Here is a 24251-nt window from a genome sequence, read left to right on the forward strand (position 1 = left end):
TCTAAATACAGTACTGATAACATGTTGCCATCGGGATAAATAGACCATAATAGTTTAATCTAGTAATTGGAAGAGCTTGTCCATCCAGTACATCGTGTTTTTGACTTCGTAAAAAGGCTTGATAAAAAATAATTAACTTTCATATGCGAACACCGTGGAGTTGCCAAAGTCTTGCCTCTGAAAGTGACTGCGTCACAAGCTCCAAGAATTTGAAGGCTGGCAAGATCAAAACAGACAAACTATTTTTTATCTACCGACTGCATCTTCGTTGGCAGGCGGGCAATTTGTCACCATGCCGAAAACAACCTGCGCCTAAATAAAAATAGGCTACAATATCTCACATCATTCCAAACGAAAAGACATTTTGAGAACATTCTAAAGATTCAAAATGTTGATGGGGAATATGCTCATCACTTATAGCAAAATAAACAAATTTTTATCTCTATACGCAGAATTGTATGGCTGCATTAGGGCCAGCAGTAAATAAGAGACGTGTTGTATTAAGCAACTCGAGTGTAGATAAATTGTTAGAGCAATGACAGATAAATTAACATTATCCTCCAAGCCACAATGTGCGGAAAGCTGTGGGCCATCACATGTGGAATTTGTAACCTGCCGTGTCAAATTGCTCCACCGCAGCCGAAACAAAAGCTGGCAGGTTATTATCAATCGTTATCAATCTTTTCAATGACGAGCTCAGCGAAAACGAAGTAGTATCCTCCTCAATGACTATAAATAGCCACCAGTCCTCCAAGCTCTTCATTATCCACTGAGAAATTTACTTTGCTGGGCATATTTTTTTGTAGTGAAGAGGAAGCAATGATGAGGGCACGTAGTCTTCTTGCACGCATTGCGTTGATTTTCTTAGCATTGAGTGAAGTGGAGGGACAACTCAGTTCGACTTTCTATGATACTACGTGTCCAAATCTATCATCGACAGTCCAAACTGCTGTGAATTCTGCAGTCGCCACCGAAGCAAGGATGGGCGCCTCCTTAGTCCGACTTCACTTTCACGATTGTTTTGTTAACGTAACATTTCAACTCTCCAAGGGCGTGCTCACTTCTACATTAGTCTGTCGCTCTGGATTTTACTTTAGTCGAAACCTTTTTCTAATGCTAATCTGATTTTGCAGGGTTGTGACGGGTCGATACTGTTGGACGACTCGACTAACATAACCAGTGAAAAAACCGCTCGTCCAAACAACAATTCTGTAAGAGGATACGACGTGATTGATACCATCAAATCACAAGTCGAAGGAATCTGCAGTGGAGTTGTGTCTTGTGCAGACATTGTCGCCCTTGCTGCTCGTGATTCTGTTGTCGCGGTAAACACACTTCTCTTAATGAACGCTATATTTCACTTTCTTTGAGTATGTAGAATTTTTTTGGTCTAGCTTTCGAATCAAATACTTTGATCCATCATCGGGACAGATAACAAGAAAAAGAGAACTCTGTATTTGTATTGAAATCATCAATATGGGAGGATTTAATGGGTAAGAATGTTTTTTGAAACTGTAGTTGGGAGGACCATCATGGACAGTACTGTTCGGGAGGAGAGACTCGTTAACTGCGAACCAAACCGGTGCAAACAGCGACCTTCTGCCCTCCAATTCGAGCCTTAGCAATCTTATCTCAGGATTTAGTGCCAAGGGTCTTTCTACGCAGGACATGATTGCCCTTTCAGGTAGTTCTAAAAATTGCAAGGAAAATTTCATATTCTTCCCTAAAAGTTTATATATGCTGAATGACGTTGAGTGTGTTATAATGTCCAGGTGCTCATACAATTGGTCAAGCGCGGTGTATCACTTTCAGAACCCACATCTACAATGAAACCAATATCAACAGCACATACGCCACTTCTGTGCAGGCTAACTGCCCTTTTAATGGCGGAGACGACAATCTGTCACCCTTAGATGTACAAACTCCCACTACCTTTGACATCGACTACTACACAAATCTGATAAACCAGCAAGGACTTCTCCACTCCGACCAGGAGCTTTTTAATAATGGATCTGCTGACTCTCAGGTTACCACCTATGCTAACGACCAAACCACTTTCTTCAGTGATTTTGCAGCCGCCATGGTGAATATGGGTAATATAAGCCCCCTCACTGGTACCAGTGGAGAAATCCGAACGAACTGTAGGGTGCCCAATTGAATGTTATTGCTATATCTTTGAGTCAGTTATTATTTTCGCTGTTCTGTAGTGAGCTAAATTGTTGAATAGAGCTCGGGAAATTTTGTTGTACGTAAAGCTTGACAGTGGACATCAAGTATTATATTTATGGGGGAAAACACTACTTTGTTACGAACCTTTGAAGGTGTGGTGAAAATAGAGGGTAAAATTAGCAGTCTCTCAATATAGTTTAGTAAAGAAAATCAACTATTCAAGAATTCCGTAGTGGTTGCCAAAAGCATTAAAATATTGAGTTGTATCTCTGATAATGTTAGATATATGTTTATTTTCTATCTCTAATTAAATAAGAGCTGGTTATTGGGATGGTTGAAGATGGTTGTAACACCCCATATTATTTATATGTATTGTTCTGTAGTGTTTTAATATAATGTTTGTGTCCCTCAAACATTCTTGTCTCCATTCCTTATGTTAAAACCAATAATCCCAATGGTATCAAAATCTATTGTTGAATACACTTTTTCCGTGAAGAGCCAATGTAGGAGTTATAAGGTGTGAACTGTACATCTTATTTTTCTTGATCATGGTCTAAAGTTAAAAAATCATCAAAATAATTATCTGAGATTTTTTTCAGCATTATTGGTTGAGTCGACATCATGGATCTATTTTATATGGAGATGACATTTTGTCATTATGCATTAAATTTAACAATTTTGAAGAAGCCAGTAAAATTGTAGAGTGTTGGAGACTATTTCAGCTTATCTTTATACAATTTTGTGGTTAGTATATTTTTCTACAATAAGAGATGGATTGTTCACAAGATCATATACTCAATATCGTAGTATATAAGAAAGATCCTAAGTAGAATGTACATTCTTCCAGGATTCCCACATAATAAAGTGTAAAGCGGAAAATAGCAATCGAACCCTAGTTGCTCTCCCCTCTTCCAACTCCGAGGAGAGAGAAGGGAGATCGCTAGGGTTGATGGTTTTCACTTAGGGGATACTTTACATTCAAAAGAGGGGTTGAAACCCACAAGATCCAATCCCACACAAGGCAAGATTGGATGCTAAATGCGTTTCAAGGGTTAAGACAGCAAGAGTACCCTCTTTTGTAAAGAATGTAGATAGAATGATTAGGCTAGGAATGCATAGAAAGTGAGAAAGATTCGCTTATAAACTGAGATAGGGATATGGGATGAAGCTGCGGACCTGGAATTAGCAGTAAAATGTTGATACGACGCTATCCTGCAAATTTGAGCAAAAGTTGACTGGACGATGGCGCCTGGCGCCACGGTCCTCCGAAAAATCCGCGAAACGAAGGGGGATCTGTTTGTCTCTGCACAAGGATTCCAGATCTTCAATTTCAGCTGCGTACCTGCAACCTACACACAGAAAAGCGAAGACGATTAGGGGGTTAGGGATTAGGGGTTTGCCTTTAGGTCAAACCCTGATTTTGGAATTAACCAAGAAATGAGAAATGCTGTAAATGTAAATGTCTGTAATGTAAAACAAGTACTAATACCTTGTTGTAAGGATGTTTGTATCCTTATGTGCAAAGGTATAGATGTTGTTGTTTGTTGTATCGTTGTATGTTGTATGTAGCATGTAGTAGGTGATCTCCTCTTCAATGGTTGAATCCTTGTCTTGAATGCAACACTTAGCCTTGAATGGAAACTTAGAATGATCAATAGCTTGAAAGAATGCTTGAAAGCTTGAAAGAATGCTTGAATGCTTGAATGCTTGAGTATAGTTTCCACACTTTTTCCATCATGTCGAATGAAAGAGAAAAATTTAGTTTATATACTTGTCAATTAGGGTTGATAGACTGATTTTCCCGACCTTAGGCCGACCAGGAAAGATAATTTTCTGAATTGCAAACAAAAAGGCCCGAAGTCCCATAGGAGACCGGGCCCAAAATAGGGCCAGGGACCAGGGCGCTGGGCGCCCTGGTCCTGAAGGACCAGGGCACTAGGCACTCTGGTCCCACCTCCCGGGACAGCAGGGTGCAAAGGAGGTTCAGGCCAGGGTGCTTGAAAAATGCAGTTTTTAATGTCATAATCAGGTTTCGGGGTCTCCATTCAGGTTGCGTGTTGCGTCGCCATCGTGAAGACCGAAATGCAGTTGAAATTGCAAGTGTTGTAATTTTAGGACGCTACATTTAGCCCCCACTTTAGCGGGAGTATGTATGCTCATACTTCCGGTAAAGTACAAGGAAACAACATTGAAGACTTTCACCATGTCAAAGAGGCAAGATACACCAAGCCCCCAATGGACTAAGGATCTTACGATTTTGATTGACAAAGTAAAAGGGAAGATCACGAGGGAGAACCATGACTGTCAGTAGTAAGGTTCCCTCACTATGAGTCATGCAAGAAAAATACCAAAAATTTTCAAGGCAAAGCTAAGTTCGCTAAGAAATTTTCAAGTATCCTGAAGGGATAGACAGGGTGTATGCCCCCCTACGTTAAAGCGATCACACACGCCTCAATGGGGGTGATTGTTTTAACGTAGTGATACACATAAAAAAATGAGAAAGGAAAGGAGCACATTATCGCAAAGATTTAGCCCCCAAGTGTGAGATAAACCCAAGGATAATAGACACAAAACATAAAGCACAAGGTGACTTCGCTTTCCTCGGGGTCAGTATGCTGTATGATAAGTCATGTATATATATCATATGTATGTATGCATAATTGTTCTTCATTCCCCAATCAAGGAAGGTCACCTAGAAGAAGGGAACACATGTGTCTTTTGAGTCAACATGAGAGAGACCCAAAAGAGATCTCAATGCTTTGCATCGTCCTCAAGTAGACAACACTAAGGACAACAAATAGAAGAATGAGAATAACATATAGAAGAAGTCACAAAAGAGAGGAGGAGAGAATCTGCTATGCTAATGTAACTAGTCTAGCACGTCATCTACCCCCCGATCTTGCTGATCAATGTTTCGAGAAGGCAGGGAACACGCTAGAGGAGGAACATCCAACACAGCAGATGGAGCTATCACAAGATCCAAACAAGGGCTATGTTCATGTTCCAAGCCACGTTGTTCTTGTCTAGGAGCTAGGATAAGTGCTTTAGAAAATTCATTAGATAAATGGTTATCAATATCAACAAGTTCATATTCACTATCAGAAGCAAGGGAAGTAATATGTTCATCATGAATAACATTTTCATCTATATCATCATCAAGATTTATAAAAATAGGATCTTTAACTTGCACAGGATCAAGACCATCATGCATCTTATGTTTAAGAGATTTAGGCTCAATTTCCGGCTGAGGAGAAAATGGAATAATGCTTGTTGAAGGTGTTTTTGGAGATTGCAAAGTTTGAGAAGCAGCTGCCTGAGCCCTAAGATGACGCTTTCATCGGCGTTCACGTGCAGAACGATTTCGTCTAGTCTTAGTAGGAAGTGAAGAAGATAGAGGAGGAGGAATGTTCTCATCCTTATCACTTGGGTGTTTAGGTTGTGGTCTCTTAGGTTGGATAATAGGAGAAGAAGAAGGTCTCTTCTCTCTATAAAAAGGAGGAGGAGGAACTGCTCCATATAAAGGAGGAATTTTTGGTTTAGGAAGGAGACCAAGTCCATCATGACGAGGAGGTATAGGTCTACTTTTAGAAGGTTTATTAGGCATAGACATAGTCACATCCATAGGGACGGGTTGGGAATCTTCTTGAGGAAAGACATTAGTTTTATCTTTCAAAGGAAGAACTTCCTTCTCAAGAACGATAGGAATATCAAGTTTGGGTGTTCTAGGTTCACTTAGAGATAAGATCATATCTGTTTTCCATTTTTGATAAGATTTGAACAGATGATCACTTCGCCGAGGAAGAGATTGGAATTGTTTAGGCCAAAAATAATCAATAGGAACGCTAGAAGTTCTTTCAGCTGGTTTAAAGAGACTATGATTGACAGTAACAACTTCACCATTATGGGGAAATTTCAAACACTTATGAATAGGAGAAGCAATAGCTTTCATGGAAGATAGCCAAGGATAGCCAAGATTCACACGAAATTGTTCGGATGAAGGAATAATAGCAAAGTTCACATCAAGAGATTTGTTATGGACCTCAATAGGTAATGTAATAGAACCAATCGCAGGAGAAGAAAATGCATCAAATAATTTCACAATCACATCTGTTTTGTCATAGATCACTTGATTCAATTGCAAAGTAAAAAGAAATTCTTCAGTAATAACATTAACCATGCACGGAGGATCAATAAGCACTCCACGGCAAGGTGTATTCTGGACTTTTGCAACTATGTATAAAGGACCATCAGGTGCCCTGATAGTTTCACTAGAATCAAATGTGATGGAAGGTTCTTTAGGGTTTTCTTGCTGCTCTACAAAGTTAATCACATTCGGAGTCATAGACACAAGACCATCAGATGAGAAAGAGGAATCATTAGTCTCAATCGCATTAGAGGTATGGGAAGGTAATGGATCAGTAAAAATCTGAAGATTTTGGTTAGGAGGAGCTACAGATGTATTGCCTTTATCATTCACTCCAAAAACAGAGATAGTATTATTATCAATCAAATCTTGAATTTTACCCTTTAAAGAAAAACATTTTTTAGTATCATGCCCAGGTTGACGATGAAAGTGACAAAAAGATTTGTTATCAAAATAAGGTGAAGTAATCTTTGTGGGATCAATTTGCCTTATAGGAGGAAGAGTAAGCACATTTTGTTCCAATAACTTATTCATAATACTATTCAATGATTCATTCAAAGGAGTATACTTTCTTTCTTTCTTGAAAAATTTAGAAATAGGAGGCACACCTGATGCTGCATTCACATTGTTGTTGATGATGTTTTCATTGAATTTGATGGAATCTCTGTTCGGTTTAAACTTTCCAAATGGTTGTTAACTACTATCACCCTTATCACTCGGAGCCATAGGATGTGATTGTTCCATTTGACTCACAGTCAGTTGATAATTGTGAAGAGTTGCACACAACTGTTGGAAAGAAGTAAACTCAGAAAATAGAAGTTTGTCTCGAATATCTTTTTGTAAATTAGAAATAAAGATTCTTTGAATATCATTGTCAGGCACTGGAAAAGAAATTTGAGCATACAAATGCTTATATCTACCAATGAAATCAGTCACTTTTTCTTTAACACCTTGTTTACAATGCATTAAATCAATCAAAGTAACTTTAGGACTTATATTGTTTTGAAATTGTTGAATGAAAGCATTTGCAAGTTGTTCGAAAGAAGTAATAGAATAAGAAGGCAACGAGCAATACCATTGTAGGGCTTTGTCTCTTAATGTTCTAGTAAACAGTTTTGCAAGCAACCTTGGGTCATAAGCAAAATCAGTACAAATTGTTTGAAAAGTCTTAACATGTGTTAGAGGATCTCCTTTACCATTATAAAGCTCCAAATGTGGGATTTAAACATGTTTAGGAGGGATAGCTCGAACAATGTCAAGAGAAAGTGGGCTCGCAACATCAGATGTGGGCACACTAAACTTAGATTGATTCATAGAGGCAATTTGCTGCTGTAAAGAAGAGACAGTTTGTGCAAGATTGTTAATGGTCGCTTCAGTCGAAGAGTTCATATTAGATGTGTTAGATTGAGATGGAGGTGTTATGTTATTGAAAGAAGGTAGAGAGTAAGGTGGTGGGACTCTATGATAATTGGTCATAGGAGATGATTGGACAGGAGGAACACTACAAGGAGGAATGGAATGGTTAAATGAATTGCCCCCTTGCGTCATGTTCATTGGTGGAGATGTAATAGGAACACTCATTGAAGGAATGAATGAAGAAGTCAGATTGAATGAAGGAATAGGGTTAATTGAAGAGGGAGGATTGCCCCCATGACTGGTAATCATAGGCGGAATGTCTTGTATAGAGGTAGCCATTATGTTTGATGTAAAGGTAGGTATGCTAGCAATAGAAGTTGTCAAAGGAATAGAATGATTGACTTGAGTAGGAGGTTGTGTATAACCTAGAGATTCGGCACAACTCTTCATAGGCATCACATTTGGATCCACAATGTGTGCAATACCATGCAAAATATCAATTCCATTCTTATCACTTTGAAGCATATGTTTTAGACCCTCAATTAAAGGAAGAGCTTGACTATCAGGGTATTCTTGAGACATCCATTGTCGAAAATTGTCAAATTGATTATCCAATTTCGAAAGTTGTTCTACAGAAACCTCATGGAGAGCTTCTTCATCATTAGGAGGATTAGAGGAATTACCCATGTCCTCGTTAAAAAGGCTACTCAAATTAGGTTCCATCTCCTCAGCAATTAAACCTCGGAAAGACTTAATTCTACGGCTTCGTCTAACGGGAATAGTGTAAGTAGGGCTTATTGTTGTAAAACTCATGCACTAGAGAGGGAGATAAAATTTTGAATTCAGAGGTAGCAATTTTTAGTAAAATCAGCCAATCTTCTGGATTTAAGCTGTTAAATGCAATCACGACAGTCTCCCGAAATTTTGGAAAAAATGTCCGGGACCGTGGCGCTCGGAGTGCACACGGTCCTTGCAACTTTTTTTGAAATTTGCGGGGATGAAAGGTATGATGATTTTAGAGCTAATCTGAAAAATTTGAGTGATTTTATGATCTGTAGATAGGCCAAATTAAAGTTGCAATCTCAAAATTGAACACTACCAAGATTGTCGAAAAATGCAAAATTTTGAATTTTGAAAAAGAGAGGGAAACTGAAATTTTGAATTTTATGATTTTAGAGGGAATGCCAAAAGCAATGCGAATTTTGAATTTCAAAAGTTGACTCAATTTCACGCAAAATTCAATTTTGAAAGCGGAAATCAAAGTTGTTGTAATTAAGCACTTAATTTCAAAAGTCACAAATAGTAAGAATTTGAATAAAGCACTGAAATTTCGAATGAATGCAAACACACTTTTTAGATTTAGGACAGTAAGAACACAATTTTGACACAAAATTTCAATTTCAACAATTTTTGAATGATTAGGAGCCTTAATCCAAGCAATCACAAGACCAACTTTGACTGTAATTTTGAAAGTGTTATAATTGATAAAATCAGCCAAAATTCTGGATTTTAGCAGAAAAATATAGTAAGATCTAGCTCCCGAAATTTCGAAAAAAATATCGGGGACGATGGCGCTCGGAGTGCACACGGTCCTCGCAAATTTTTTCCAAATTTTCAGGGATGAAAGATATTGTGATTTTATTGCGGACTCCAAAGTTACAGCTGATTTGGAGATGTTTTGATCAGTGAAATTGTCGGACAAAGGTTGAATCAAGAGGGTTTCAAAAATTAGGGTTTTGACACTTAACCACTTAATTTTCAAAATTAAGGCACAAATATGAATTGATAATTTGTAATAAAAGGGCAAATCTGAAACAAGCATTAATAATTAAATATTTCACAAGTTCAATTACCAAAAAGAAAATTTAGGGTTTTTATGCAATTAACCTCTAAAATTTTGCAAAAGATCAAACATGGAAATGTAATCAAGGAATCAATTTTTCAGATCTAAGCATGAAAAATTAGAAAGGATGTTCACGTCGGGTTCACCAAAATGTAAAGTGGAAAATCGCAATCGAACCCTAGTTGCTCTCCCCTCTTCCAACTCCGAGGAGAGAGAAGGGAGATCGCTAGGGTTGATGGTTTTCACTTAGGGGAGACTTTACATTCAAAAGAGGGGTTGAAACCCACAAGATCCAATCCCACACAAGGCAAGATTGGATGCTAAATGCGTTTCAAGGGTTAAGACAGCAAGGCTACCCTCTTTTGTAAAGAATGTAGATAGAATGATTAGGCTAGGAATGCATAGAAAGTGAGAAAGATTCACTTATAAACTAAGATAGGGATATAGGATGAAGCTGCGGACCTGGAATTAGCAGTAAAATGTCGATACGGCGCTGTCCTACAAATTTGAGAAAAAGTTGACGGGACGATGGCGCCCGGCGCCACGGTCCTCCGAAAAATCCGCGAAACGAAGGGGGATCTGTTCGTCTCTGCACAAGGATTCCAGATCTTCAATTTCAGCTGCGTACCTGCAACCTACACACAGAAAAGCGAAGATGATTGGGGGGTTAGGGATTAGGGGTTTGCCTTTAGGTCAAACCCCGGTTTTGGAATTAACCAAGAAATGAGAAATGCTGTAAATGTAAATGTCTGTAATGTAAAACAAGTACTAATACCTTGTTGTAAGGATGTTTGTATCCTTATGTGCGAAGGTATAGATGTTGTTGTTTGTTGTATCGTTGTATGTTGTATGTAGCATGTAGTAGGTGATCTCCTCTTCAATGGTTGAATCCTTGTCTTGAATGCAACACTTAGCCTTCAATGGAGACTTAGAATGATCAATAGCTTGAAAGAATGCTTGAATGCTTGAATGCTTGAGTATAGTTTCCACACTTTTTCCATCATGTCGAATGAAAGAGAAAAATGTAGTTTATATACTTGTCAATTAGGGTTGATAGACTGATTTTCCCGACCTTAGGCCGACCAAGAGAGATAATTTTCCAAATTGCAAACAAAAAGGCCCGAAGTCCCATAGGAGACCGGGCCCAAAATAGGGCTAGGGACCAGGGCGCTGGGCGCCATGGTCCTGGGGGACCAGGGTGCTGGGCACTCTGGTCCCACCTCCCGGGACAGCAGGGTGCAAAGGAGGTTCAGGCCAGGGTGCTTGAAATATGCAGTTTTTAATGTCGTAATCAGGTTTCGGGGTCTCCATTCAGGTTGTGTGTTGCGTCGCCATCGTGAAGACTAAAATGCAGTCGAAATTGCAAGTGTCGCAATTTTAGGACGCTACATAAAGAAAAAAAAATATTACTCTTAAAATCAAGCAAACATGTGTTCCATCTATTTTGATTATTTTTTAATCAATATCCATTGTGTGAATTTAGGAGTTCCAGGAAAACAAACAAAAGAAATTATGGTTTCAATTATAAGGATCTTATTAGATCTTATGTTAAGTATTTAAGGCTCATAAAAAAATTATTTGGAGAGATTATAAATACATATAAATTTGAATCTTTCTCTACTAATGTGAATCAGTTCAATAAAATTGCATTCCTATTGTCATCTTCAAGATCATATATTATCATTTTGTTTTCACGTACATATTTGTGATCTTATAATTGTTTTCAAATAAGCATACAAACCTATGTTGTATTGTAAATCTTTTGTTTGAACCATTTCTTTAGGAGACAATAGATAGCTCTTTAGATAGTGCAATCATTACACCTTCGACAAAAATTCAGCTAGATGTTATAAATAAGACCACATTTATTGTTTTCGAATTTCCTATTTGTGATGGCAATAATATTGCTTTAAGTGTTATGAATTTTCTTTGTTTTTGAGATTCATTTGATTCTTTAAACTTTTATGATTTATTTAGATGATGGTCATGTAGTTATCCTAGATGATTGGTTTTATCCATTTTGGAGTTATTACATTCATGTGTCTCCATTGTAGGAGGGACCCTATTTGGCTTTATCTACTAGGGAGAATCTTGCCTAGATTTGAAAGGTGACTTCACATAGTCAATTGATGTATTATGCATGCGATGTAGATTTGAAGATTGTGTGACATTGTTATTAAACTTTAGATTTTACCTATGCTATTATTTGTACATACTAGGAGTATATCTGATTGAGATTTTAATATTGCATATTACAAGATTTTTGACATTACAAATATAGATAAGTCAAGTTTTTAACAACTATACATGATCATCGGTTGGAATTGGCACTATTGATATGAGTAACTAACTAATGATATATTGTAGATTTATCATCCTTGACCAAAGTGTTATTTTATTGATAATTGAAGACTACATATTATCCTTTTTTGGGATATGACTAGTGAGAGGATTTGATTCCTTATATTTGGATATACCCTTTTGCACTAAAAGAATTGTTCCTTTTATTATCTACAAGTGATTGTATTGAGTTTGAGAGCTCTATGGACTAACATGGATTCAGATTTTTAGATAGTTTCATAAAAAAAATTTAAAGTTTCTTCATTGAGTTATCTAGTTTTTATTTCATTAATACATGTTTTATTAGGGCACACTATGAATAGGTGTGATTCGTTATTGAATTTGAGATAGATCACATGTAGTGACATATGATAATTTTGTAGTTCCATAGAAACAATCAGTTCAATAGAAACTTTGAATTATAAGAAAGGTTCTTGACATACGACATGCATATATTTGCATATCACAATGCTAATATTCAATCTATTTGACTTTAGATTCTACGCATAATATTGTTAAATACATGATTACATTAGTTTATTTTCTATTCCTATACATTTTATGTCTAATACTTATTATAATTAACCACATCCAGTTAAATGTTCATTAATTGAATTATTGAAAAATGATTACACCACCTCCTTACATTTCGCATACTATCATACATTGCTCTAGTATATTAAAAAGCATATTAAATTTACTGCAATTCTATCATTTTTTATTCTTGTTGTTTTCTCATTATAAATTTGTTAATATGCCTTGCGTTTAAAAAACATATATTTGTGCGATTTTTCTTGTCTTTAGTTGGTTGTTTCAATTTTGTCCTGTCATCTGCGTAAATTGAGTGCTAGCTACGGTCGACGTCAGTTATTTTGATTCATAAGGGCTGATCATTTTTACTGTTTAAAAAATGTGAAGTCCATAACCCAGTGTTTGGTGTATCATCTGTAGAACAATCTTTTACCGTTAAAACGATCAAACTGAAATGAGAGATGTCACCATGCTTAAAGATTAAACGCTACCTTCTGCTAAAATAGTAAAAGGTTTTCGACTTTAGATATGTTACTTTTAGGTACAGGTTAATCTTCACATAAAATGGCATTTTAAAAACTTTCAGATTTATAAAAATATAATAATTTTTTGATAAATTTTTTATGGTTTAACAGTAATGGCAATGTAGAATATGAAGATTTCATTTCTGAAAATTTCACAGAAATCTATTATATTTTGCGGATATTAAAAACTGTTTGAAATGTTATTTTGTGTGAAATTTAGCTGCTTCCTCCTTCTTATAGAAGATTTGCTTATTTTAAAATGGAATTAATTGCATGTCAAAATTGATTTCTCTTTTTTGTATTTTTTTTTTTTTAAAATTAGATTAAAGGCATTTTACAAAAGCATGGAAGTTATTATAAGAAAAAGAAGCTATATATTTAATATTAATATTTTGGTAGTAATAATATAAGATTAAAACCTAGAATTAGAATAATAATTATGAAAATAGATTTATTGAAATTAAATAAATTAATGTAATATATAATTATATTTTAAATGAAAATTATATTCTAAGAGATGTTCAGAATTTATTTGTCAATAGGTTAAAAAATAAGAGCTTTTTCAAACAAATATCTCAAAATCTAGAAATTGAATTTTCTTTACATTAGGCTAAATCTACACATACAAAACAGATTTTTATGTGTGGTTTATTGATCTATACACATGCAAAAAAATTCTTTCACTTAGAATTGAACCCTGACTCTCATGGAACTGAAACGACAAGGAATTAGTTATATTAGATGCATCTCAACTGACTAATCTCATGTCTAATGGGGGCTAGTGGATATTGACATTGGAAAGTTGCTAGGAATGAATTTATTCTCCTCTAGTAACTCAAAGGCTCTAGATTAATGATTGAGGATATCAATCAATGATTACAAGGATGACTAAGATGAGGTATGGTGGTAGATGCTCTATTAATATATTATCAGCACAAATAATTTTTTATTATTTTGATTTGAAGTCAATTTTGGTCAACCAAATGGTCTATAGCTAGATTCATTCTAACTAGATTAGTTTTAGATTATAATTTTTTTAATTAGAATTATATATTATATATTTGTAGGAGTGATCAACCTCCCAAGACCTACAAATAATTATAAACCTTCACATAAAGAGATAAATATATTTCACCAACAAATGATTGTATCAAGATGTCAAACAATGTACGATATGCCTTCTTAAAAAGTAAAGGCAAAAGAGGTGAGCTCCAATAGGAGATGAGGTTAGGTATAACCACCCACTAACTAATGGTATACAATTAACTAAACGTAGGTTGGTAATAAAATATAATAAACCTTACCTAACACCTAGGTATATGCAGTGATGCCTAAGAGAAATTTAAACTATGAGTAAATATAATTTACTCCAACAATTCTCCTTAATTGCAACTTAGGAAGAATATGATCATCTAATATGAGCATGATGCAAGATGGGTCCCAACAACTAGGCCAATTTAGGTACCCATATGGGAGAAAACTCCTCTTTGAAAGAAAAAAAAATAAAAAGAAACAAGGTGCATGGATGGATGGATGACTAAAACACATCCCCCAAGAACTACATAAATCATGTATATATAATTAGTGATCCCATCAAAGGAAGGAATAAAGGAGAATACATAGCTCCCTCGTAATGAAGAATTCCTTGTGGAAATGGTGAGTGATTGGAGAGAAAACTTACTATAATGCCTACAAACAACATTTCTCCCCTTGTGAAGAAGATACACCAAGTATAAATGTAGGAGTGCTTCCCATTCTACATAGGAATTAGGAAGTGAGATCCAAATTTTAGATGATAATGGTGGCTCTAAAATATGCTCATGTATTGCCATGGCCTTGGAAGATGATGCCATGAACCAATCAAGTGCATACCCAATCATAAGAGAAGGTAACAAACAAGGAACCAATGGAAACTGATCTTGAACAAGCTACAAAGACAAAGATTATCTGATAAAAATTGTACCATAAGTATCATTAGATAGAAGAGATAACCCATCAAAATTCTCTCCCAAATCTAAAATGTAAGACTCCACAAACAAAAAACTAATTCCTAGCAAGTAGGGATCTCAGTTAGGAAGACAAATAGATACTTGCTGCTTAGGAATGATGGAAGTCTCAAGCGAAGGTTGATCAACCATCTCGGATGAATTAGGATCCTTTGAAGCATTTGCAATCTCATATAAAGTTTCCAATACCTCTAAAGGATCACAAGGATGAGTTATTAACTAAAGAATGAAGCAGTAGAAGAGAACTAGAAAGAGGATCATCGAGAGATGGTAGAGTATCATGATCACCATATACCTCCTGAATGTGAGTCCAAAGAGCATGATGACACTCAAAGTGAATAAGAGACTCCAAAATGTCATAATTGACATGATCAAAAATAACTCTAAAGACATGAGCTCTATAGCCTTTCCAAATACTAATCTTGCAAGATGTATCAGGAATAGGAACATCATTTTACAAATAAGGTAATAAATCTTGTTCATTAAGATGACTAATTATAAAATTGCTCCATTACTGATATTTACTTTTCTCCAAAATAAATGTATAACCAATTTATAATGATTCTTAAATGAAATCAAGATAATACCATCACAAAAGATAACTTCCAATAGAGGAACTTGATTTTTGGCAAAAAAGTGGGGCTAAGAGATGAAGGATGATTTGGCAAGAACCCATCCCAACAACCAAGCCATGGTCTATCTCCATGTTCACACCTTAAAACAATAGACACTAGAGTATCTGCGCCATCAACTAAAACACGATCTATCTCCAAGTTCACACCTCAAAACATCAAATGCCAAGTTCCTCAAACTCAGCTAAAAATTTGCACCTCAAAATAACAAACACCAAGTACTTCAAACATGACCAGCTAAACAAACACTAGGGTAATCATGCCAACAACCAAGCCATGATTTATCTCCAAGTTCACACTTAAAAAAAAAAACACCAAGTGCTTCAAACACAACCAACCAATCAAGAATACCATAATTAATCACAATTAATTATGAGTATCTATATGTGTTTTTTTGAATTTGTGAATGCTAAGCTTAAGATTGAGTCTTATTTTCTTCTACTTATATATAAAAAGTTATCATACTTTCCTCTCCTTCAATTTTTTTTTAATAATTTTATTTTTATGTATTGATAAGAGGTATTCTACAATGAAACCAAGGAATATCTTGTTGTGGCCATGTAAATCAAGTTGTTCAACTATGTATCATCTAATTAGTAAGAATATTTTAAAAAATTATTCAAAACCTATTTATTCCTTAATCAAAAATAATATTTAAAAAAAAATTAACTAGTTGTTTTTTCTCATCATTTGTCTTTCAATAATGGAATTGATTTAGTCTTCTATTATTGATTAGTTGGACTTAGAAAATTGGGACCTATGCACTCATGATTAAAATTTGATATTAAATTTTGATTAATATTAAATTGTAAGTCTTCTATTAATGAATTCCAAGAGAAATGTTGAAGTGATTTTTGATAGATTTAAAATTGGGATAAATAGAAGATAGGAAAAAATAAAATAATAAGACATAGAGTAGATCAAAATTTCAATAAACTAACTCTTAAAGACATTAAAAAATTAATGTTGAAGGCATCTCCTTTATTTGAGATGGACAACTTGATATCTCAAATCAATGATGAACATTTGCTAAAAACACATGCAAGATGATTGTGATAATAATAGCCGTAAGATTGCTTTTTGATCTATTTTCCTTTTTTCGTTACCTCATGAGAAAAATGTTACCCAAAATAACCTGTTTCGTGTGCTTCTTCAAAACTGAAGTCATCGCTTCAGTGCACTTACCACACTGTAAACATCACATAATGCTTTTTCTACTTCATGTATGGATAAGTGTAGGAATATTTTATTAAGGGTTCAATGTGACGATTTTACAGGACCAAAAGAAAGTTAAATTTTTCCAACACCAAGTTTTTGATTAGTAATTCTTGTCCTTTTATATTAATCATTTACTTTTTTCTTATCAAATTCAAACTTATTTGATAAGAGATTTCAATAATTATAATATATAATAAATATAATATCTCGATAAAAAATTACATGTTTAATTTTAAAATTTTTTGTTTTTGTTTTTTATTAAGATAAAATGGGTTTTGCAGGATTCAAAATCCAAATCCAAAAGAAAAATAATCAAAATAGTATCAAACCAGAAAAGTACCAACAACCTAATAGTGACAGAAATAGGGGAAGCACCCCATAGAGCCCAACAAAATATAACATAAAAACTTGAGAAAAACAACCAAAAAGATAACCAAGAGCTTACATAAGCTCAAAACATTTCTCAATTATATTCCTATTGATGTCTTCAAGATCCTCCATGATGGTTCTCATAGCACTTTTATCCTAGTCCCTGCTCTTGGTCTTGGTGGATGGTCCAATAGACACCTACACTTCTGCTCCCTGTGGGTTTATATCTAGATTTTTCTTGTTAGACTTGGCAATTGATGGCGGAATACTACTGAGCAGATGGGGTCTCTGAATTGTAATTTTCTCATTCTTTTTTTTGAGGCCTCAACACTTTTTTTCATAGCCTCTTTACTAATCTCCACCAAACCACTAAGTTTACCCTTTAGTTCATCCATACCCATCTACAAATTGGCTATTCTGGGTTCATGCCTTTTTTTCTTGACCTTCAAATCTTCCATTAAAAACTGGGTCATTTTTCGAGAGCTTATTAATTTTATTAGGCATCGAGTTCTCAGGAAAAGTCTTGATAATATATTTTATACCCTATTTGATGAAGATAATTTCACTAAGCACCCAACAAAAGTATTTTTCCTAATAGGTGGTCGAATTAGCCAGAAACATATCAATATCCAGTTCATCACTTTTGTTATCTTTGGGGTCCACCTGATCCACTTTGAGAGGAATATCCAATTTGATCTCGTCTTCCCCTTTGCCTTTCATCTCCACTGCTTTCCCCACCTTTTTTTCTTTTTAGAGCTATTATGGCCCATCTCCTGGGATTTGGAAGAAGGGATCTTGTAATTTTATATAATGTTTATTGTAATAATTATTATATTATAATATATATTAGTTTTAATAAATATAATTATTATTTGAAATAATGATATTAATAATTATTATTTATAGTAGTTGACTTAATTAAATAAATAAATTATGTATTGATTTTTTATTTTTAAAATAGGTTTCTTTATTTTTTAATTTTAAATTTTGGTTTCATTTGTAATTTTATTATTAAAGTTAAGATATAGCCTTAACATTCCCTAAGTCTATATGACTTCCTTATCAAATTCTACTAACATTAAATTTAGGTGAATGAAACAATGTTGACTAGTTGTGGGATAGTATGTAAGGAAAATTAATGGATAATATTGGTTCCAAGAGACAAAGTGCTCAAGGTCATAGCATTGAGAGACACGCCACTAGTGTGTGCAACAATATAGTACCAAATATAGAGACAAAAAATGATCTATCGTGTCATTCTTGAATCTCATGTAAGTGATTAAATTTAGATTTAATTGCAATAAAAATCTTGTGACAAGGTTTGTGACCTTCATTGTTTGTAGGCCTTTCTATAATTTCTCCTTTCCACAAAAAATGTTACAATGTGTGAGATGCTTAGTAAGTTACATGGATATACATGCATAATTATGAAATAATGAAGAACTAATATTTTGACCAAGGGTATTTGACATCATTGATATCATTATAAATTTACAACTTAAAATAAAAATATAATTGTGATAAACTTGGACACATCAAGACACACATATAGATAATATATTTTAAAGTTTATCCATACTAATTAAACTTTCTGTATTGAGAATTTTATATTACAATGATCTTCAACTATTGTTTATGTTTTCATATCTTTTACATCACAAGTAGGCAGACAATGGATTTTATCATTTCTTACCCTCTCTATGCAATAAACTTACAATAATAGTGTAAACTGGAAATAGTATGACTATAAAAAGTATACATATACTAACCTAAAATGATAACTCTAATTGATTCAACTGTTATATAATGATACAACTATTATATAATGATATAATTTTATTTGAATCTCAACTTTTTTAACATATAAATGCATCTCAATTACTTAGGATAATTTTTCAAAATTATATAAACTAATAAAATTCTTGTAATCAATCCTCAATCATATATTATATCCACAACCATGTAGTAAACATAATATTTTCCCCTTTCTAACCTAATATATTTTAGCATAACCCAAAATCTAAAATGGTAAGCTTGAACTAAAACAACATATTCCAAACACTAGAATTGTGCTTAGACCCATAGAATTCTTATATGCAAACCATGTCATTGACATGTTTTTGAAAGGAAAACTATGAATACTCTACCAAAAGATTCAGAGGTTTTGTTTCAGTCATGTTTAGATCCCTATAAGTGGATGCATATTTGTTTGAAACTATTACTTCTCCATTCAAATATTAATTGCATGAACAAAATGATTTGCTAAATGGTATATTAGTTGATCTCATTAACTACACAATTGTATACAAAAAACATAGACCAATTTTTTTTTCTAATAAACCATCCAAAACTCTTCGGCATACCCATTGCATACTAAGGTGTGATTGCTAGTTATGTTCATGGATGCATATAGTAAATAATATAGATGTAAAGAAAAATAAAATAACTTTTAAGTAATTCAAATTTTATGTTTTTATATATCAGAATTATAATACTTTAAAAGTAAAATGAAATAACTCTTGAAACAATTTTAATCTCATAATTTTTTTGATAGATGTATTTAAAATATCTAAATTGGTTAAATAAAATATCCATAATATATTGATATCAAGATAAAGCTATATCATACATTATTTATTGATTGGAAGAATTTGATTCTCTAATATCTTGTATCTTTAGATTCAATAAACTCTAAATTGACTAAAAATATCATGATGTTTTGAATGTACAAACGTAAATGAATTGAAATGAAAATAAATGAATCATGATATTTTGAATGTACAAACGTAAATGAATTGAAATGAAAATGGATGACATTAAAATTTTGAACATAAAACTTTCGAACAGCTGATATGATATGACTGCTTTACATTTAATTTAGTTAAAAATATAATATCTTTACAATTTATAACATAAATTGCGATATATTTTTCTGTGTTGTGAGCATGATATTTCAAAAATTTCCACCACGGTGGTTATATTGATCTAAACGACCAATATTTTTTCTCCTCCACAACATCCCTGACATGCGGGCCATTCGTTAATATAGACGACACAACTTGCTCATTAAGAAACAAAGATCAGGGAATACACAACAACGATCACATGACTCCAAATGAAAAGACATTTTGGAGATATGCTCAGCACTCCATGGCAAACGTACCCAACAAGAAAACAAAAACAAATTTTTATCTTTCTGCAAAATTGAAGGGCTAGCTTACAGTCATCAGGAAATAAGAGCCGTGTTCATCAAGCTCTCTATTTCGAATATTACAACGATGGGCGATATATTAACATTATTCTGTAGTCTAACACAATGTTTAGGCGGTGGCAGAAACGTGTGGGCCGCCCCATTTGGACTTGTGAACATGCTCTGTGATATTAGAACTATAGCCCACATGTTAATATCAATCGTTTTCCATGGCGACTTGTGAAAATATGAACTATCATCCTACTCGGCAGCTATAAGAAAACCAAGACCTCTCCAAGCTCTTCAATTTCGACTGAGAAATTTAATTTATGGGTTATACTTATTGAATTTGTTTTATTAGTTTTGAATTATGTGTCCGACGTTTATGTGTCCAGATTTATCGTCGACAGTCGCCAACGAAGCAATGATGGGCCGCTCCTTAGTCCGTCTTCACTTTCACGACTGTTTTTTTTACGTAAAATTTTCAACTCTCTAAGGCTGCGCTTATTTTAACTTCAGTCGAAACATTTTTCAAATACTAATTTGATTTTGCAGTGTTGCGAAGGCTCGATACTCTTGGACAACTCGACGAACATAATGACTCAAAAGGACGCGCTACTGAACATCAATGTTAAGAGAAAAATTTCATTCAAGATGGTGTCACGTGTAGAATTTCTATTGTAGAGGAAAGACTCTAATCAAATGGGTCCTAAACAAAAGGAAAAAAAAATATTGGTACATTCAAAATTTTCCATCTTGTTTATTGCTACTTTTTTATACATGTAATCTGGTATAAAGATGCAAGTCAAAGAAATGTAGTTTGTAGACAATCAAAATATGTTTTTAATAAATTAAAGAATAAATATATAAACAACGATTCTTGTACTCTCACCACAATATAAACTCTACAACAAACCTTCAACATAGAAATATTATGTAATGAATAGAATCTATCACAAATTTTCAAATAAGCACTAATTACAACTTTCTTGAAAATTATTTTAAAAATAGTGAAACTCAAAAAGAGAAGGGTAGGACCTTTCATTTAAATAGAATGTGGAAAAACATGAAAAATAAGGAAAAAAAAATGACTATAAACAATATTTGAAGATGAAGAAAGGTTGATGAAGTACCTTTCAATATGGGTATCGTTATGATCCTATAAATTTAAAAACATAATTTGTAAAAGGAATGGTAGTAACAAATATGTCCCCCAGTATTGGTTGCAAACAAAGAATGCAAGCGATTTATAAAAGTATATGATCATAATATAGAAGATAATGGTGAACATATTTATGATTATTTGATAAGCCTACAAGAACATATGTACAAGAAAATTAAAAATATTTGTAATAGTATAGGAAGGAAGGCTCCCCAAATGTTGCCCTCAATGAAGGAAAATAACTTGGTTATTGCACACCTATAAATATAGGATGAGAATGGAGTAAGTGTAAGTATTATAAGATATAATAATGGGGACCGTAAGATATAGGTAAGTGTTCATAAGATAAATATGTAAATATAAGCATTATATCATAAGTTATGAATGTGCCAATTTCTTGAAAATATGTAAATGTCATAAACATATAAAATGTAAGAAAAATAATTTATAAACATTAAAATAATATGATAACATGAAGAAAATGTAGGTATGACAATTATGTGTAAGTATAATCATAGAGAAAATAAGGAAAACATTAAAATAAGACTGCTAAAAATTAAAATAATATGATAACATGAAAAATAGAATCACAGAGAAAATAAGGAAAACAAAGAAATAAGACTACTAAAAATTAAAAAAGAGGAGATAAGATATATTAGAATTAAAAGAAGATAAACATGGAATAATCAAAATGAAAGGTACCCTAAAGTGGGAAACAAATACATTAAAAAAATAATATAAAAGTTGTAATGATTATATAAGATCCACACACAAATATGACATAAGCATAAGAAAAAATGATGTAAGGACACATAATAATTAAAAGTTTAATACTAAAATAAGTAGATATATGAATAAAGAATAATAATGTTAAATTTAGTAATTAATAACACTAGAGACAAAACAATCAAGTTGGAAAATTAATAATTGGTAAATGATAGAGAGGGATGGCATTTGTGCAGGGGTGTGCAGGAGGCCGAGCTAGGGTTTTGCGGCCCTAGCTCGTAGGTGGTTCTGGTGCGGTTTCACGCGGGGGTGGGAAGTGTAGGGTGTCGGGGGAAGACGATGGTGGAAGGGGCTGGTAGGGCTCGGCTGTGGGTGTGGGGGTGGTCACAGGGAGGTGGGGAGACTGCGTGGGGGTGTGGGTTTAGCCTGCTGCGACTGAAGCTATCCCGTGTGACAGGGCTTTTCGGTGGGCTTTTCTTTCGAGGTGTTGGTGGGGTGAGGTGCCTTGGGTGTCGAGCCTTTTGGGGTGTGGGACCTTGGCCATTTTGTCTTTGTTATTTTTTAAGTTTTTGTGCCTCAATGGTGAGTTTGGGTGGGGAAGCCTCGCAGGTTGCTCCAGCCATGGATTTTCGTGCTGTGGTGGGCTTAAAACCCCCACTTCAGAATGTGAAAATGTTTAACAATAATCTCTTCTCTTCTGATTCAAGATCTGGGAGTGCTGGTAACTCTCGCATGGTGAAGATTAATGGTTGCCTGGAGACATGTAGTGAGAGACCGAAACTGATCATCCCTCTTGAGATAATAGCTGAAGACATTGAATATTTTTCAAATCACTCACTATACTACAAGTTTTTGGGAATGAGGGTTTCCTTGCAGTTTTTGGAAAACTAGGCACAGTGGACTTCGGCACTGAAAGGGGAAATGGAGATTATGCTTTTGGCAAATAACTACTTCATGGTTATTTTCAACTGCATGGAGGATCGCAATAGGGTCTTTGAAGGAGGCCCATATTTTTACAACCAGGTGGGATTATTCATCAAACCTTGGCATGTGCGGTTTAATCCTTCAAAGGAGCTCCCAAATAGGGTTCCAGTGTGGGTTTGGTTACCACGTCTTCCAGTGGAATGGTGTCAGGAGGATGTGCTACAGATGCTCACCACTCTGCTTGGGAGGCCAGTGGGATCCTCGTCGCAAACTCTGGGGAGAAAGGTAATGACCTTTGCACATATTTGTGTTGAAATAGATCTTAGTAAACCCTTACCAGATGCTATAGATATGTGTGTAGGCTCTTATTCTTGGGTTCAACAGTTAGATTATGAGACTTTACCATTTCACTACCGTCTGTGTCATGAGTATGGTCACTTACAGCGGAAGTGTCCTAGATACAAACCGGTGGTGTGACAACCTCAATAGTTAGAACAGAGCCTTGATAGAGCTGAGAAAGGGAAAGCGGCTATGTCAGCTATGGTAGAGGGTGCTGATGGTTTTGTTTCAGTTAAGACAAAGAATAGGAATAGAGGAAAAAAGAGGCCTTTATAGGAGAGACATGAGGAAGATACCTTTAACAGATTTGAGGCCTTGGATGACCTAAGCCATCAGGAAGTAAATCTAAGGTTAACCCTTCTAGATTAGGGTGCATCACGAGGGGTTCCAAAAAGTGTAATGGAGGAATCTACCCAGGCCCTGCTAGTGGCTGGAAGCCAACAGATGGAGATGGACTAGACAGTAGGGGTTCATTTGGGCCTGGCTCCTAGTATTGAGGTGAATCTGGCTGAGGGGGAGGGTTCTCCGATTTCTTTGAAATTGGAACTGGCTGGGGTTAAAAGTAATAAGTCCTCCATTCACCTAGGTCTACATCAGAAAGATATTAAGAAAAGTGCTTCAGAGAAGAGCTCAAAGGTTGGCAAAAAAAAGGATCTGGATAAGATCAAATTGATGGGGGAGAATCTGGTTGAGTCAGGGTCAGTGAAGACTTTGGATTCACACTTTTCCAACCCTCCTAAATGATTGTGCTCTCATGGAATGTAAGGGGCCTGAACAA

At 34.6% G+C, this 24251-nt stretch overlaps 2 protein-coding genes across 2 annotated transcripts in view; one reads left to right on the forward strand and one right to left on the reverse strand.

Annotated features, from left to right (window-relative positions):
* The window catches only part of LOC131037427 (cationic peroxidase 1-like), a 47310-nt gene extending 46547 nt beyond the window's left edge, over window positions 1–763 (reverse strand). Inside the window, exon 1 of the mRNA XM_057969570.2 lies at window positions 613–763. Within this exon, the coding sequence (XP_057825553.2) occupies window positions 613–763 (151 nt within the window). The remainder of the gene's footprint in view (window positions 1–612) is intronic.
* On the forward strand, window positions 742–2508 carry LOC131037445 (cationic peroxidase 1). The gene is made up of 4 exons (XM_057969586.2): window positions 742–1029; window positions 1134–1325; window positions 1519–1684; window positions 1773–2508. The coding sequence occupies exons 1-4, from the start codon at window positions 820–822 to the stop codon at window positions 2156–2158; spliced, it is 954 nt and encodes a 317-aa protein (XP_057825569.1). The 5' UTR covers window positions 742–819; the 3' UTR covers window positions 2159–2508.
* The last annotated feature ends 21743 nt before the right edge of the window (window positions 2509–24251 follow it).

Source organism: Cryptomeria japonica, chromosome 3 (assembly GCF_030272615.1).
Source record: "Cryptomeria japonica chromosome 3, Sugi_1.0, whole genome shotgun sequence".
In the NCBI taxonomy this organism is placed as follows: Eukaryota; Viridiplantae; Streptophyta; class Pinopsida; order Cupressales; family Cupressaceae; genus Cryptomeria; species Cryptomeria japonica.

Excerpts from the sequence above, each read along its gene's own strand:
- LOC131037445 (XM_057969586.2), top strand. The coding sequence starts at position 820 with ATGATGAGGGCACGTAGTCTTCTTGCACGCATTGCGTTGATTTTCTTA. Across the intron at positions 1,326-1,518 it reads CTCGTGATTCTGTTGTCGCG|TTGGGAGGACCATCATGGAC; the intron begins GTAAACACACTT and ends TTGAAACTGTAG. Across the intron at positions 1,685-1,772 it reads GGACATGATTGCCCTTTCAG|GTGCTCATACAATTGGTCAA; the intron begins GTAGTTCTAAAA and ends TATAATGTCCAG.